This window comes from Phycodurus eques, chromosome 3, assembly GCF_024500275.1.
Source record: "Phycodurus eques isolate BA_2022a chromosome 3, UOR_Pequ_1.1, whole genome shotgun sequence".
NCBI classification, from domain to species: domain Eukaryota; kingdom Metazoa; phylum Chordata; class Actinopteri; order Syngnathiformes; family Syngnathidae; genus Phycodurus; species Phycodurus eques.
The window spans coordinates 32,950,849-32,965,098 of NC_084527.1; the positions used below are offsets into that span (position 1 = coordinate 32,950,849).

The following is a 14,250-nucleotide window of genomic DNA, read 5'->3' on the forward strand; positions in this document are numbered from 1 at the left end:
GCCATGATGTACGGATGAGAGATAGTGGCACTGAAGAGACAACAGGAAGCAGAGCTGGAGGTGGCGGAAATGAAGATGTTGAGGTTCGCTCTCGGAGTGACCAGGTTGGATAAAAACCTTTAATACTACCACTTTGACGTGTAGCGGTTGCTAGTGGTTTGATTAATATTGCAAATAGCATTGGTGAAAGTGGGCGGCACGGTGAACGACTGCACACATCCGCCTCAAATTTCTGAGGACCCCGGGTTCAAATCCTGCCTCGCCTGTGTGGAGTTTGCATGTTCTCCCCGTGCCTGGATAGGTTAATAGAAGACTCTAAATTGTCAATAGGTATGAATGTGAGTATGAATGGTTGTTTGTGTCTATGTGCCCTGCGATTGGCTGGCAACCGGTTCAGGATGTACCCCGCCGCCCGCCCGAAGATAGTTGGGATAAGCTCCAACAGCCCGCGACCCTAGTGACGATAAGCGGTAAAGAAAATGGATGGATGGATGGTTGGTTGGTTGATTGAAGAGTCTAAATTGGCCGTAGGTGTGAATGTGATTGCGAACAATATGGTGTGGAGTGGTTTGTAGTGCACAGGGAGAGTATTGTGACGATTGTGTGTTTAGCGTGTGTGAGTGCAAGGAGAGCAGGGAAACAAACTGAAAGGGGTTAGGATACATGCTAGTGGGCATCGTCATCAATGAAAACCGTGGGGGGGAAACAAAACAAGACGAAAAACCCTGCTAAAAATGATGCGCGCGGGCTGGGATAGGAAGCAGTGACCCTCTGGTTGCAGGGTGTAGCCTTACCCTCCGCGCCACGCCACCCCAATCTTTGCTTTTGAGGTAATGAAGCGTTTGAGCATTTGTGGCACCCCCTATGGAATCCACGCGCTTTGGAAGGCATTCCAATACGTGTGTTCTGAAAACATCCCCAATGGTTGATAATGATTGGATGAATTGTCAGTTAGTTCTGGCTATAAGCCCTGACCCTGCAAGGATGTTTTGGCCAGTGCTTGAAGATGACTTTGCTCAAACTTTAAGGACGTGTGTGTCAAAACAAAGACCTCGACCTACAGTGGGCACGTAAAGTATTCAGACCCCCTTATATTTTTCACTTTTTTTATATTGCAGCCATTTGCTAAAATAATTTCAGTAATTTTTTTTCAGAATTGCAGGTTTTTTTTGCAGGTTTATTAAACAAGAAAAACTGAAATATCACACAGCCATAAGTATTCAGACCCTCTGCTCAGTATTGAGTAGAAGCACCCTTTTGGGAATGATGCAACAAATGTTTTTCACACCTGGATTTGGGGATCATCTGCCATTCCTCCTTGCAGATCCGCTCCAGTTCTATCAGATTGGAAGGTGAACGTTGGTGGGAAGCCATTTTCAGGTCTTTCCAGAGATGCTCAATTGGGTTTAATTCAGGGCTCTGGCTGGGCCATTCAAAAACAGTCACAGAGTTGTTCTGAAGCCACTCCTTCGTTATTTTAGCTGTGTGCTTAGGGTCATTGTATTGTTGGAAGGTGGACTTTCGGCCCAGTCTGAGGTCCTGAGCACTCTGGAGAAGGTTTTCGTCCAGGCTATCCCTGTACTTGGCTACATTAATCTTTTCTTCGATTTTAACCAGTTTCCCTGTCCCTGCAGCTGAAAACCCCCCCCACAGCATGATGCTGCCACCACCATGCTTCACTGTTGGGACTGTATTTGACAGGTGATGAGCAGTGCCTGGTTTTCTCCACACATACCCCTTAGAATTAAGGCCAAACGTTCTATCTTGGTCTCATCAGACCAGAGAATCTTATTTCTCACCTTCTTGGAGTCCTTCAGGTGTTTTTTAGCAAACTCCATGAGGGCTTTCATGTCCCTTGCACTGAAGAGAGGCTTCCATCGGGCCACTCTGCCATAAAGCGCCAACTGGTGGAGGGCTGCAGTCTCTCACCAAGGCTCTTCTCCCCCAATTACTCAGTTTGGCAGGACGGCAAGCTCTAGGAAGGGTTCTGATCATCCCAAACATCTTCCATTTCAGGATTATGGAGGCCACTGTGCTCTTAGGAACCTTAATTGCAGCAGAAGCCAGATGTGCCACAATTCTGTCTCTGAGCTCTTCAGGCAGTTCCTTTGACCTCATGATTCTCATTTGCTCTGACATGCACTGTGAGCTGTAAGGTCTTATATAGACAGGTGTATGGCTTTCCTAATCTAGTCTAATCAGTATAATCAAACACAGCTGGACTCCAATGAAGGTGTAGAACCATCTCAAGGATGATCAGAAGAAATTGACAGCACCCGAGTTAAATATGAGTGTCACAGCAAAGGGTCTGAATACTATGTGTGATATTTCAGTTTTTCTTTTTTAATAAATCAGCAAACATTTCAACAATTACGTTGTTTTCTGCCAATATGGGGTGCTGTGTGTACATTAAGGAGGTTAAAATGAACTTAAATTATTTTAACAAATGGCTGCAATATAACAAAGAGCGAAACATTTGAGGGGGTCTGAAATGTGTCCGTACCCACTGTATATAATATACATATAAATGTATTTATCATACCATATAATAATAATAATGATATATATTTATATTAATCGGCACGGCGAATGACTGGTGAACACGTCTGCCTCACAGTTCTGAAGACCTGGGTGCAAATCCGGCCTCGCCAGTGTGGAGTTTGCATGTTCTACCTGTGCCTGCCTGGGTTTTCCGAGGCTTATGGAATCACATTAGTGCCAAAAAAGATTCACACAAAACCTTTTAAATCGTATATGTGAAAAAAAGATTCACACAAAACTTTTTAAATCGTATAAGTGAGAAAAAGATTCACGCAAAACCTTTCAAATCGCAAACATGCCAAATTTTCTGCCGTTTGCGTTTCTGTTTTTTTCAATGAATTTTGGCACAAACCTCTCGAGTGGGTGGGCTTTATGAGGAATGCATCCTCATTGGCTAATAAATTATGAGTGACAGCTCTGTGCCCCCGGATGTTGTTCTGTCTTTGGCGCCGTGGGGCGGGAATTTTTTTCGACTCTACTGCGCATGCCCATGTGCCCAGCACAGCGAGAGGACAAGAGTTCAACTACTGTATTTTGGCTCACTTCACTTAAATGTAAGTAATGTATTTGTCATATATGTTGTCAATGCTGTACTAGGAAGAATTAATGTTGTAATATTATGCTAGAAACATGTTAGAAGCGCACAGCCACAGTTCATCAACAATTTAGCAGCTATTAAACCGGCTCATCTATTGTAACGTGCTAACGTATCTACCTGCCATATTCATCTTTGACTACTGACCAGTATGGCTTAACATGGAGTTCATCAACACAATTATTATTGATTGCGGTCTTTCTCTAGTCTCGGGACCGACTCCGCCACCTGTCTGACCTCTCGTACAGAAGAGCTACGATGCAGTCTCAGGTCGGTCAATGAATTGTATGTTGGCCTGCTACGTCATTTTATGACGTAGCACATTTTTTATGTGTCAACTGCTGATTCTTCAACTGAAGATTCTTGCTCAAATTTGCACCGAATTTTCAAATTAATATGTAATAAATAATAACATTGAGATATTGCAAGCATTTTTACATTTTCTTTTTTTTACCAAATCCTTTTTAACAATAACTTGAACAATAATTGTAGAAACCTATACTTGACTTCTGATTACAAAACCAGTTATCCATCAATTGGCTTTGTTAATAAGGAGTTGGGTATGTCGTGTGTGTAGACGTTAAGGTGACTTTGTACTGACTTGGCAATGTGTGTTTGTTCCTGCAGGACCAAGATTCACGCACGATTCAGTCCCCTTCTCAGAAATGAAACCATTGATTTGGAGTACCTCCTCAATGTTGCTCAACAAGAGCTTTCATTGGCAACAGTGGCATCAAATCACCAGAGCATCCCACGGGAAGACCATAACAGTCTACAGGAGTTAATCAACACCCTTAGCTTGAATGTTGTATCTGCTCCGGCTCCTGAAGCCTCCCAATGTGTCAAATACTGTAACTGTGAATTATGGGAATCGGGAACGGCCACGCCTGGAAACTGACAATGATAATATTCAAAGTCTCCTATTTTGGCAAGGATGGTACAACTTATATTTGTAGCTTGCAGAACAGAGTGTGTTACTGCACCAGTCCTTGGTTCATGGAGACACCAACCATAAGTTAATCAGGTGAGTGTTTCAATCTTCTGCTTACTCTGATAAGCTCACTCATATTTTTCTTGTTTTTGTCCTTTGCCAACCACTTCTGAAAATGTATGTTACCTCCTGTTCAGATGTAATATTGTGATATTTGGTGGGATCAACGGTTTCACAAGAAGGGTACGTGAAAGATGGGTGTTGAAAAAAAGATACACTCAAAATTGTGATGACTTTATTTTTGTTCTACCCACCTTTTCACACAATGTTACGGTAGTCAAATCCAGACGGACCTCTTTTTATTAGTCTTTGTTTTAACTTCATGAGAGTGAAATCTATCTACCCGTTCCTTTTACATTCTAGATCTTGATGCTGCCACCAACAACAAAGCCTCAACGGCATTCTCCTTCTTCATGGATGGTGTCCACAAACATGGATGGCCCTCAAGGTAGGAAGTACATCAACGGATCATTATTATTTGTTGGCTGGGCTTCATTATCGGTTAATCCCTTGGACTCCAGCACAAGGCACGATGACTGATTAAATTATTTTAGAGTGCGTGCTGACCAGGGAGTGGAACATGTTGACATCGCACGATGCATGTTCTCTGTACGAGGAACTGGACATGGCAGCTTCATTGCTGGCAAAAGTGTCCACAATCAAAGCTGGAACAGGCATCCAATGAGAACTGAAGGAAACTGTTCCGCAGAACAGCTGAGGTACATTGGAGTTCTCCAAACACCTTTGGCTAAACCAGATATAGAGGTACACTTGAATTCACTTAATAAACACTTTACTTAGATCGTTATTTCTCAAAACGTAAGTAATGTGGTAGGCCCAAGTGCTCAACTAAAATGAGGTAGGCTTTTACTGCTGACAGGTATAATTGATAAATTGGGCTCTAACCCACAGTTTTAACATTAACACTGCATTCCAAGTAAGGGAGAAAAAAACAAAAAAACAAATAATGATTGAATTACATATATTGCGCATAAGTTAAATAGAAATTGTACCTAAATGTTTGGAAATAAACACTTCAGAAAGATCAAATGCCAATTGGTTGTTCTTCAAATGTAAATACATACAACTGAACTGAACATTTTAAACACCTCATTTTGTGATTTTTTGAATACCACTATAGGGAGCACACACACCACTGGTGATACTTGTACAACACTTGCTACATACACGGATGCCAGGATTTTAACCAGAACCAGAAAAAAAAGACTTGACTACTGGTTTCTCTTTGGATCCCATGTTTTAAATTGGAGTTTAGTACTAATTACTTTTCAAGTTCTCCATGGCCTTCCTCCAGGCTACCCAATAGATCATTTACTACTCTATAAACCTACTCATACTTGGACGGCAGAGGACCCCCTGGTATTTTTTGGGTTATTTTATTGGAATGTAAATTTTAACTTAAATGTTGATACAGCTTGAGATCGTTATGACTGAACCTTTACCCTATTATTTTATAAACCTTTAAATCGGGTGACAAGAATGCAACAGTTTTAACGCATGTGATGTTTTCTTTTTTTGGTTTTCGGCCAGCTTCCAGTGCAATCTTCCTCAGTAGTCTTCTTCTGGTGTGAGAATTTCCAAACAGTCCACTATGTGTGTCCCCCTAAAAATGGCCAAGTATGTTCGATCACTCTTAATTGTTCTAAACTAAACTTACTGTCTTACAGTCGTTGGAGCCTTTTTCTCCAGCATAACAGCACTGATCCTGACCCTGATGACCCTGATCCGACCATTGCGTTGATGTCCTTCAGGGATGAATAAATCCCATCACATAGACCTTGTGTGACCAGGAACCTGATATTCAAACACTAGATCTTCAGCAAACATGTAGAATTGTTAAAATTTTATATTTTGTTATAAGGTATTTGTGTGCATGACTGCAAGTTTCAAGTGGTATCAGCATTCAAGATTTAGTTTGGAGGTTATTTTTTCCAAAAGATGATTTGTTGTTCATTCAGTGCCTCTTTGATATGTTGTTGAAAAATATTTTAACTCTATATATTACCTTTTGCTCAAAATTGACTGGATGCTGTGTATTTCCTTGTCTGACATCCTGTCTGGGTTGAATTGCATACGACTTTGTTTTCCAATAAAAAAAATAAAAATAAAAAATTGTCGTCACTTAATAATAACACTTTTGAAACTGGTCCACCCTCGGAACCTACCATAAACTCTGCAACAACAACAACAACAATCAAGTCATCACTCAATCAACTTTATATATTAGCATCCTCAGACAGCAAAAAAATACAAATTGCACTTAATTGTATTGTACTGTATAAAACAGGAGTAACATTTGTTCTCAACATGACCTGCAAACACACAAAAGTAGAGCACAAAACACCTCTGGTTCATAACGTGAAGATGTTTGGCATTCTCTGTGGTTACATTGTTGTACATGTAGCGCAAGAAGCTGCAAAGCGGACATTTTGCAGTGTCACACATTCGTTGGATCGATTCGAATTATTATCAATTATTATTCTGGTCATTATTATTACAAAAATAATTGACCTACCTGGGACTGCATCATATGTCTTATGTGTGAGGTCAGACCGAAGGCAGAGGGAGTTCCTTGTGAAACAAAGCAAACAATAATAATTGTGTGAATGAATTCCATCTTTAATTAAGTCATACTGGTCAGTGGTGATAAGTGTTTAATGTTATTCAGTAATAGAATGCTCAGGTCACCATAAGTTTAGGAAGAAATATACACGGATGAATATGGCTAGTTACAATGATCGTAATCTTCTATTAGATGGCAGGAAGTACATACAGTAATTAGTTCATATGACATTAATGTTTCCACATTAATGTCTCCACTTTTTGTGACATTTTTGTTTGTTGTTGTGCCATGAGATTTGTTTTATTGTAAAATATGTGCCTTGGCTCCGTAAAGGTTGGAAATCGCAGCGATACATAAGCCGGTTTAATAGCTGCTAAATTGTTGAGGAACTTTCGTGAAACTTACCGAATTGAGATCCGCACATCTATAATACTTCAATAGGACCACTTCAATAAAAAAGTTTTAAAAAACGACAAATTATCCAGCCTTTTTTGTTGTTGTTTTGTTTTGTTTTTCCCCTACAACCCCCCGAGTGTCTCAAACTATCAAAAACAAATTGCCCAGTAAGGAGAGCATCTTAGCAGGGTAAAACGTGTATATCCTGAGACGCCTGCAAAGAACCAATCAAATTCAACTCCTCCGGAGAGATGACAAGAACATGGATTTCCGTACCACTGATGAAACCTCGTTGGCTGATTTACCCTCCTTTAGACATTGCAAGTATTTTCTGTTTACAGTAACTTGAACAATAGGTGAGCAAACTATTATCCTTGACTTCTGATTTCTAAACTAGGTATCCATCAATTTGTTGCGTGTATGTAATAATATGATGAGGTGACTAAACATTAATATGGTTTCACAGTCAATGGCCCTCTGAGGGAAACCGTGACTACAATAGGGCCCGCGACAAAAATGAGTTTGACATACCTGATCTATAGCATCAGGAAGCTTCTCCCTCTCTGATGGCAATACATTTTGGCATATCTTGATCACCGCCAGGCGCACGTCTTCCTTTTCAGCCTCCAGTACACCGTATAATTTGAAATTCCACCGCCGAACATAACTCTCCAAATCTGACACTCCGTTCAAGCGTTTCACAGTAATCTCTTTCACTTTTCTCCACTCGCTTTTCAATGCCGATAATCATTTATAGCTGTAATTTCCGCGCGTACGGCTTCAACCATTTTTTTCCCCAAAGCATCACTTCTGGAGTTGAAGAGATTAACCAGTGTGAGGACGGCATTTCCAGAGCTGAAATCGTTGCCGGCATTGGAAATTATAATAATAACGGAAATTATAATAATAAAGGAGGAGGTGAAGAAGAAGAAGAAAGGAAAATTATAATAATAACAGAAATTATAATAATAACAGCAATAATAATAGTAACAACAATAATTATTTAAAAGGCAAAAATAAAATAGAATAATAATTTTAAAAAATAATAAGGGCGGGGCTTACTTTTCATGATTTCAAAGGCATTAAATACAAAGATATTATTGTTTATAGTGATCGTTTTTGGAAAAAATATATTGTTGTTATCGTGACAGGCCTAGTTGTGTGTATGTGTTTGCTATTTATGCTATTTGCAATCTATATTTCATAGGGCCTGGGATTCAGCATTGTTGGCGGCCAGGATTCAGCTCGTGGTCAAATGGGAATTTTTGTGAAGACCATTTTCTCTCACGGTGCTGCTGCTGCTGATGGACGCCTAAAACAGGGTAACCTTTCTTTTCCCTGCCAAAACACAAAAACCATGAAGAGCAATTACACTATTCAAGTTTTTTATTTCCCCCTACAGGAAAAATGTTTCAGTGAAACTGCATGATGATGGCAACAACTAGCGCTCGTAAATTAAATTAATTTAATATACAGAGGATAGATAGATAGATAGATATATATGTATCTGGTCCTGGACATATTCGTTGTTTGGCACCCGCAAGTTCTCCTACTTTTTTAAAATTATTTTTTTTTAAATTTTGTACATATAAAAATATATATATATACTTTTTTTTGGGGGGGGGGGGGCACCCCTGTTTTTCAGGGAAAGTGTTTGTTGCGGTATATATTCCTGCTCATTCACAAATCTTGGGGGATAAAAAAAATTAATAAAAAAATAATTCTTTAATTTCAATTACAATGGCAGTGAGTGCACTCTCCCATGTCTTGGACAAATAATAAATACAGTAATGAACTTTCTGAGGGAGGAAGCATGCGGTTTGCTTCACGCTCATCCATAGCTAAGGATGCAGTGTACAGTATGTTCCATTCTTTTATCTTTACAGTATGTCATTATATTGATCACTGACTTTTAAGACAGACTTGTCAGCCAATGGATTGCATGGATCGTTTTGCACAATTCGTGTCACAAAGGTGATTTCACCTTACAGTGTGACTTCCGAGGCATATCGTATTTGTCACAATTTCAGTTTTAGTTCCACTTTAGAAGTTCCACCATATTATTTGACGCTGCCTGCGATCCATTGCGTATTTGCAACTTTACTACATACTGTACCGTATTTGTAAAAAAAAAATAATAATAATCATAATAATTTAAAAAAAATACAAAAATAAAATAATAATAATAATTGTAATATGGATAAAATGAACTTATTTGTCTCTAATGAAATCTGAAAGTATTGTGTTCTTTTTCTACATAGGAGATGAGATTCTGGAGGTAAACGGAGAGTCTCTCCGAGGACTGACACACCAACAAGCCATCCAGACTTTCAAGGTTCAATCAATGGTCACGTTGAATTAGAGTGTAAAACTTCACTAGTAAAACACGTTTCTGTTATTCCTATAGCAACTCAAAAAAGGTGTTGTGACTCTGACAATACGAACTTGCCTTCGGAGCCCCAGTCTTACGCCCTGTGCGACTCCCAGTATTCATAGCCGCTCCAGCTCACCCAACTCCAATACGAGTGAGGGAACACCTGTTCCCTTTGGGATTGATGAGCCTGATGGCCACAGGGGTGCTGGTCCTGGTCCAAAAGACTGCATCATCATGGAGGTCACACTCGATAAAGGTTTTGTGATTGATTGATTTTTTTTCTAAAGAGAAAAATGAAAGCGAAACGTAGCTATGAGTGAATGTGAACATTTGTATTGTACAGTAGTTGCATGCTTTAAAGGTGTATCTCAAAAGTTCAAGTATTGATGTAACGAAAAATAAAACTTTCAACCCAAAAGCTCTTCAATGTCAGCTAGATGATCAACGAGCGCATCTACAAAGAGATCCTGCGGTGTTTACTTAGTGTGCGAGAAGAGGCGAGGGTTGTGGCGGAACAACTCGTGGCGGCTTCCCTCCCCATGACAACATGCCTGCTCACAGTGCCATGAGCATCCGACAGTTCCTGTCCCAGAAGAACGTCTCTATGCTGGTGAAACCTCCCTATTCACCCGACTTGGCTCCGTGTGTTTTTCCCCCCCCTTTTACACGTTCGGGGGGGTCATCAAGGGGACCTGTTTTTGAAGACATGGATGTCAGACTGAGTTGACGGAGCTGTGAAGGATCCCTGAAGAATCCTTCCAGGAGTGAATGAAGGGTGGGAAAGTGCGTGAGGGGATAACTTCGAAGGGGAAAACCTGTAGTTTGCAGTTTGAATTTGAAACATAATTTTTGTGACAACAATCCTGGAACATTTCTGACACATGTAGTATGTTGTATGTTGTTCCATCTTTGCCTCACATATATGTATATATATTGTATATATTGAATGGCCGGAGAGTTGCCCAGAGGAGAGTTATTGACAGATGGATTATAAAATCATTGTGGAAAATGTCCAATCCTAAAAGTATTTTACATTAGATAAAAAGTTATTGTGCCGCACTTCAGCCAAGGTGCTCAAAACACCCAGGTTCCAAAAAAAGAAATACAAGCAAAGCTATAAGGGCACTTGCCATTAGTATATGTCGGACCTGAAAATGGAAGAAAATATATAGAGTATGTACCTTTTTGTTAGTTGTAAAATCCTCAGCTCTTCTGGGGCTTTCTATAATGTTTTGGAATGTGTGTCCCCAAGTCATACATTTGGGAACCACAGAATTTTCCAAAATATATTGGGGAGGGTAAGTAAGGGGACCAGTCCACACATGAATGCATGTATTAGTAGTTTAAATTCAAATGTGTATCCGTGTATGTGTGTGTTTACCCAAGACTGTTCTCAATATACTGTTGCTGCAAGAAATAAAGACATTCTGTGTGATTTCTTCTTTTTTCTATTCACAGAGCCTGGAGTTGGCCTGGGGATTGGAGTTTGTTTTCTTACCCCAGAAAACTCGGTTCCTGGCATCTATATCCATAGCCTAGCTCTGGGATCTGTTGCCAAGATGGATGGCAGCCTCAGGTAAAAACATTTTTCTTCTGGATAATAATCTGTTAGGGGGCTCGGGCTTGACTTGTCAATTTTAGGACTTTCTTGGCTAAAACTTATGAAAGAGTTCGTGACTTTGGCTTTGTATTCATGAGACTCGATTGACTTAGCTCAGGCGCACACTGAGCGACGCGGCCGAACGCGATCTTGAACAAATTACCGTCAATGACTCACACCTGCACCCATGTGACTGACCCTTGCACTATTGCGAAAGGTTTTGAGATGCCTCATGTACTGTACCGTATAATTTTTTTTGATTGAACCACAAACAATGCTGCAATTGTCAGGGAAGAAGCGGATTGCTTGGCCACTGTAGCTATATTACAATAATACAAAGGGAGGCAACAGGCAAGAAATGAAAGCGAGAGCGGGGATATTTTAGAGGCTGTTTATATTATTACATTACAGTTTGGCGGCAGCTGGCTGGACTTCATGTCGTACCCAGAAATTTCTGTGAAAGCTTCAGTGCATTACTGTAACAGGGTCTCCACGGTTCACTTTTTAGCCACAGGTAGAAAATGCTAGAAAAGAAAATACTGTACAAAAAATTTCGTTGAGTATTATTGGAATAATACTATGTTGTATTATTGTCTGATTACAGACCTGTACACCTACCCATTAACGCAGAGCACTCCACAAGAAGAATTATTGGAAAAACAAAATACCTGGAGCTTGTGGCCTGTATATTCCGTATTAGTACAGCTTGGCGACGGTCATTTGGGTTTGGCTTCGTATCTGGAAACGTAATTTTTGTTGTAAAAACATGGCATTTTGGAATTGACGTTACAAATGACTACTTCCACATTTTTCATCCGATTCACACCATCACGACTTCAACATATTCCATATATTCACGCGAGGGGTGCTTGTATTGAAATATTACCTACATTTCTCCCAATTCCAAAAAAATGTCATTCCCATTGAAACATTAAACAAAATGTTTCCACCATTCCCATTCCACATTACAAAAATCAGCTCATTCAGATCTTCTTCAAAACACATTCCCACAATCCTCCATTACCCACATTCCACACTTTTCACCCGCGTCGCATTTTCCCACTTTCTGCCATATTCTACCTTATTCCCTCCTGCTGCAGCATTTCTTGATCGATTCAAACCGTTCCAGCGACAAAACATTTTCCACATTCCCCAAATTCCCACATCACACAAATTCCAGTTTTCACCCACATTTCATATTTTGTCACTTTAAAAAACCCACATTTCCCCCACATTAAGACAAATTCTACATTTTCCCTTCCTTTCACATTTCTTGACTGATTCAAACCATTTCAACAAAATATTTTTCACATTCCCACATTACCCAAATCCCACATTTTTCCACATTTCAATACCCACATTCAGACAAATTCGACATCATTCCTTCCTCCTTCAACATTTCTTGACTGATTCAAACCATTGCAACTCCAAAATCTTTTCCACACTCCTCTAATTCCCAAATTACCCAAATTCCACTTTTTCACCCACAGTTCACATTTTCTCACTTTAATATACCTACATTTTCCCACATTAAGACAAATTGGACATTTTCCCCACCTTCTTCCACATTTCTTTACCGATTCAAACCATTCCAACAACAAAATACTTTCCACATTACCCAAATTCTACATAGTTCCATGTTCAAATACCAACATTGTTCCCACCTTACACAAATTCTACACTTTTCCACGTTAAAATACCAACATTTTCCCCACATTAAGACGAATTCAACATTATTCCCTCCTGCTTCCACATTTCTTGACCGATTCAAACCATTCTAACTTCTAAACTGTTCCGCTCATTTCACTTCATTCCATCATTTTATTTTATTTAATATCATTCGAAATCATTCAGTATGATTCCATACTATTCCACATGATTTCATTCAGCATTCACACAGAATTTCTAAAGAAATTGCACAGTGTAGTAGCATTCACACATTGTTATACTACACCAAATTTGTTATGACTTTTATTGCAGAGCTTATTCCTATTCTCTTTTATTATTATTGTGTGAATGCTGCAAAGCATTATTCCTATTCTTTATGATTATGATTATTATTGTTTGAACACGTTATTCCACTTATTTTTCTTATTATGTGGATGCTGCAATGTATTCACACATTCCTATTCTTCAACATTCCCACATGTTATTCCTATTCTTTATTATTATTATTATTAATATTATCCATCCATTTTCCATACCGCTTCACCTAACTAGGGTCGCGGGCGTGCTAGTGCCTGTGCACCCTGAACAGGTCCCCAGCCAATCGCAGGGCACATAAAGAATCATTCGCACTCACATTCACACCTACGGTCAATTGAGAGTCTTCAATCAACCTTACCCAAATTTTACACTTTTCCACCTTAAAATACCCATATTTTTCCCACCTTAGGAAAAAGTCTACAATATTACCTCCTGCTTCAACATTTCTTTACAGATTCAAACCATTTAAACAAATAATTTTTAAGTTTCCCTCATTACCCAAATTTTCACCAACATTTCACATTTTGCCATAATAATATATCCACAATGTCCCCACATTGAGACAAATTCTACATTATTCCCTCCTGCTTCCACATTCAAACCATTCTAACATCAAACTGTTCAGCTCATGTCACTTCATTCCATATCATTCCACATTATTCCATATCATATTATATTATTCAACATCATTCTAAATCATTCAATATGATTCAATACCATCCCACATGATTTGATTCAACATTTTAGCATTCACACTGAATGTTTCCAGAAATTGCACAGTCTAGTTGTTTTTAACAGTGGTACGATTTTTAGTGGCTTGACGTGAGGAGTGCAACACTTACATCGAACTGTTCAAATCTTTCATTGTTTAATTAGTTATGTGTTGCCATGATTTCCACATGAAATGTCATTTTAACATTGCTCATGTTTTTGGTTCATATTGTATTCACTGTAACTGCAGCCCGATGGGGGGCACAAGCCAGTGCAAACTGTAGGCCGGTCCCCAGCCCGGATAAATGCAGAGGGTTGCGTCAAACTTTGCCAAACAAATATGAGTGTTCATCCAAAGAATTCCATACCGGATCGGTCGTGGCCCGGGTTAACAACGTCCGCCACCAGCATCGTTGACCTACAAGGTGCCGGTGGAGATTCAGCTACTGTGGGTCAAAGATGAAGGAGAGGT

At 39.5% G+C, this 14,250-nt stretch overlaps 1 protein-coding gene and 1 long non-coding RNA gene across 14 annotated transcripts in view; both read left to right on the forward strand.

The window, feature by feature from the left end:
- Nucleotides 1–14,250, forward strand: part of pdzd2 (PDZ domain containing 2) — a 136,255-nt gene that overhangs the window by 75,857 nt on the left and 46,148 nt on the right. For all 12 annotated transcript variants that reach the window (XR_009768352.1, XR_009768351.1, XM_061673119.1 and 9 more), the window contains 4 exons: nucleotides 8,315–8,429; nucleotides 9,369–9,442; nucleotides 9,515–9,737; nucleotides 10,940–11,057. Coding sequence is in view for 10 of the 12 variants with exons in the window: in XM_061673119.1 (XP_061529103.1) it covers nucleotides 8,315–8,429; nucleotides 9,369–9,442; nucleotides 9,515–9,737; nucleotides 10,940–11,057 (530 nt within the window). In the remaining 2 variants the exon portion in view is untranslated. The remainder of the gene's footprint in view (nucleotides 1–8,314; nucleotides 8,430–9,368; nucleotides 9,443–9,514; nucleotides 9,738–10,939; nucleotides 11,058–14,250) is intronic.
- Nucleotides 2,792–6,319, forward strand: LOC133400448 (uncharacterized). 2 transcript variants are annotated; one of them, XR_009768353.1, is made up of 4 exons: nucleotides 2,792–3,095; nucleotides 3,344–3,406; nucleotides 3,764–4,160; nucleotides 4,491–6,319. It is a non-coding gene; the product is annotated as an uncharacterized LOC133400448 (long non-coding RNA). The 2 variants fall into 2 exon arrangements; XR_009768354.1 differs by having other exon boundaries at nucleotides 3,764–6,319.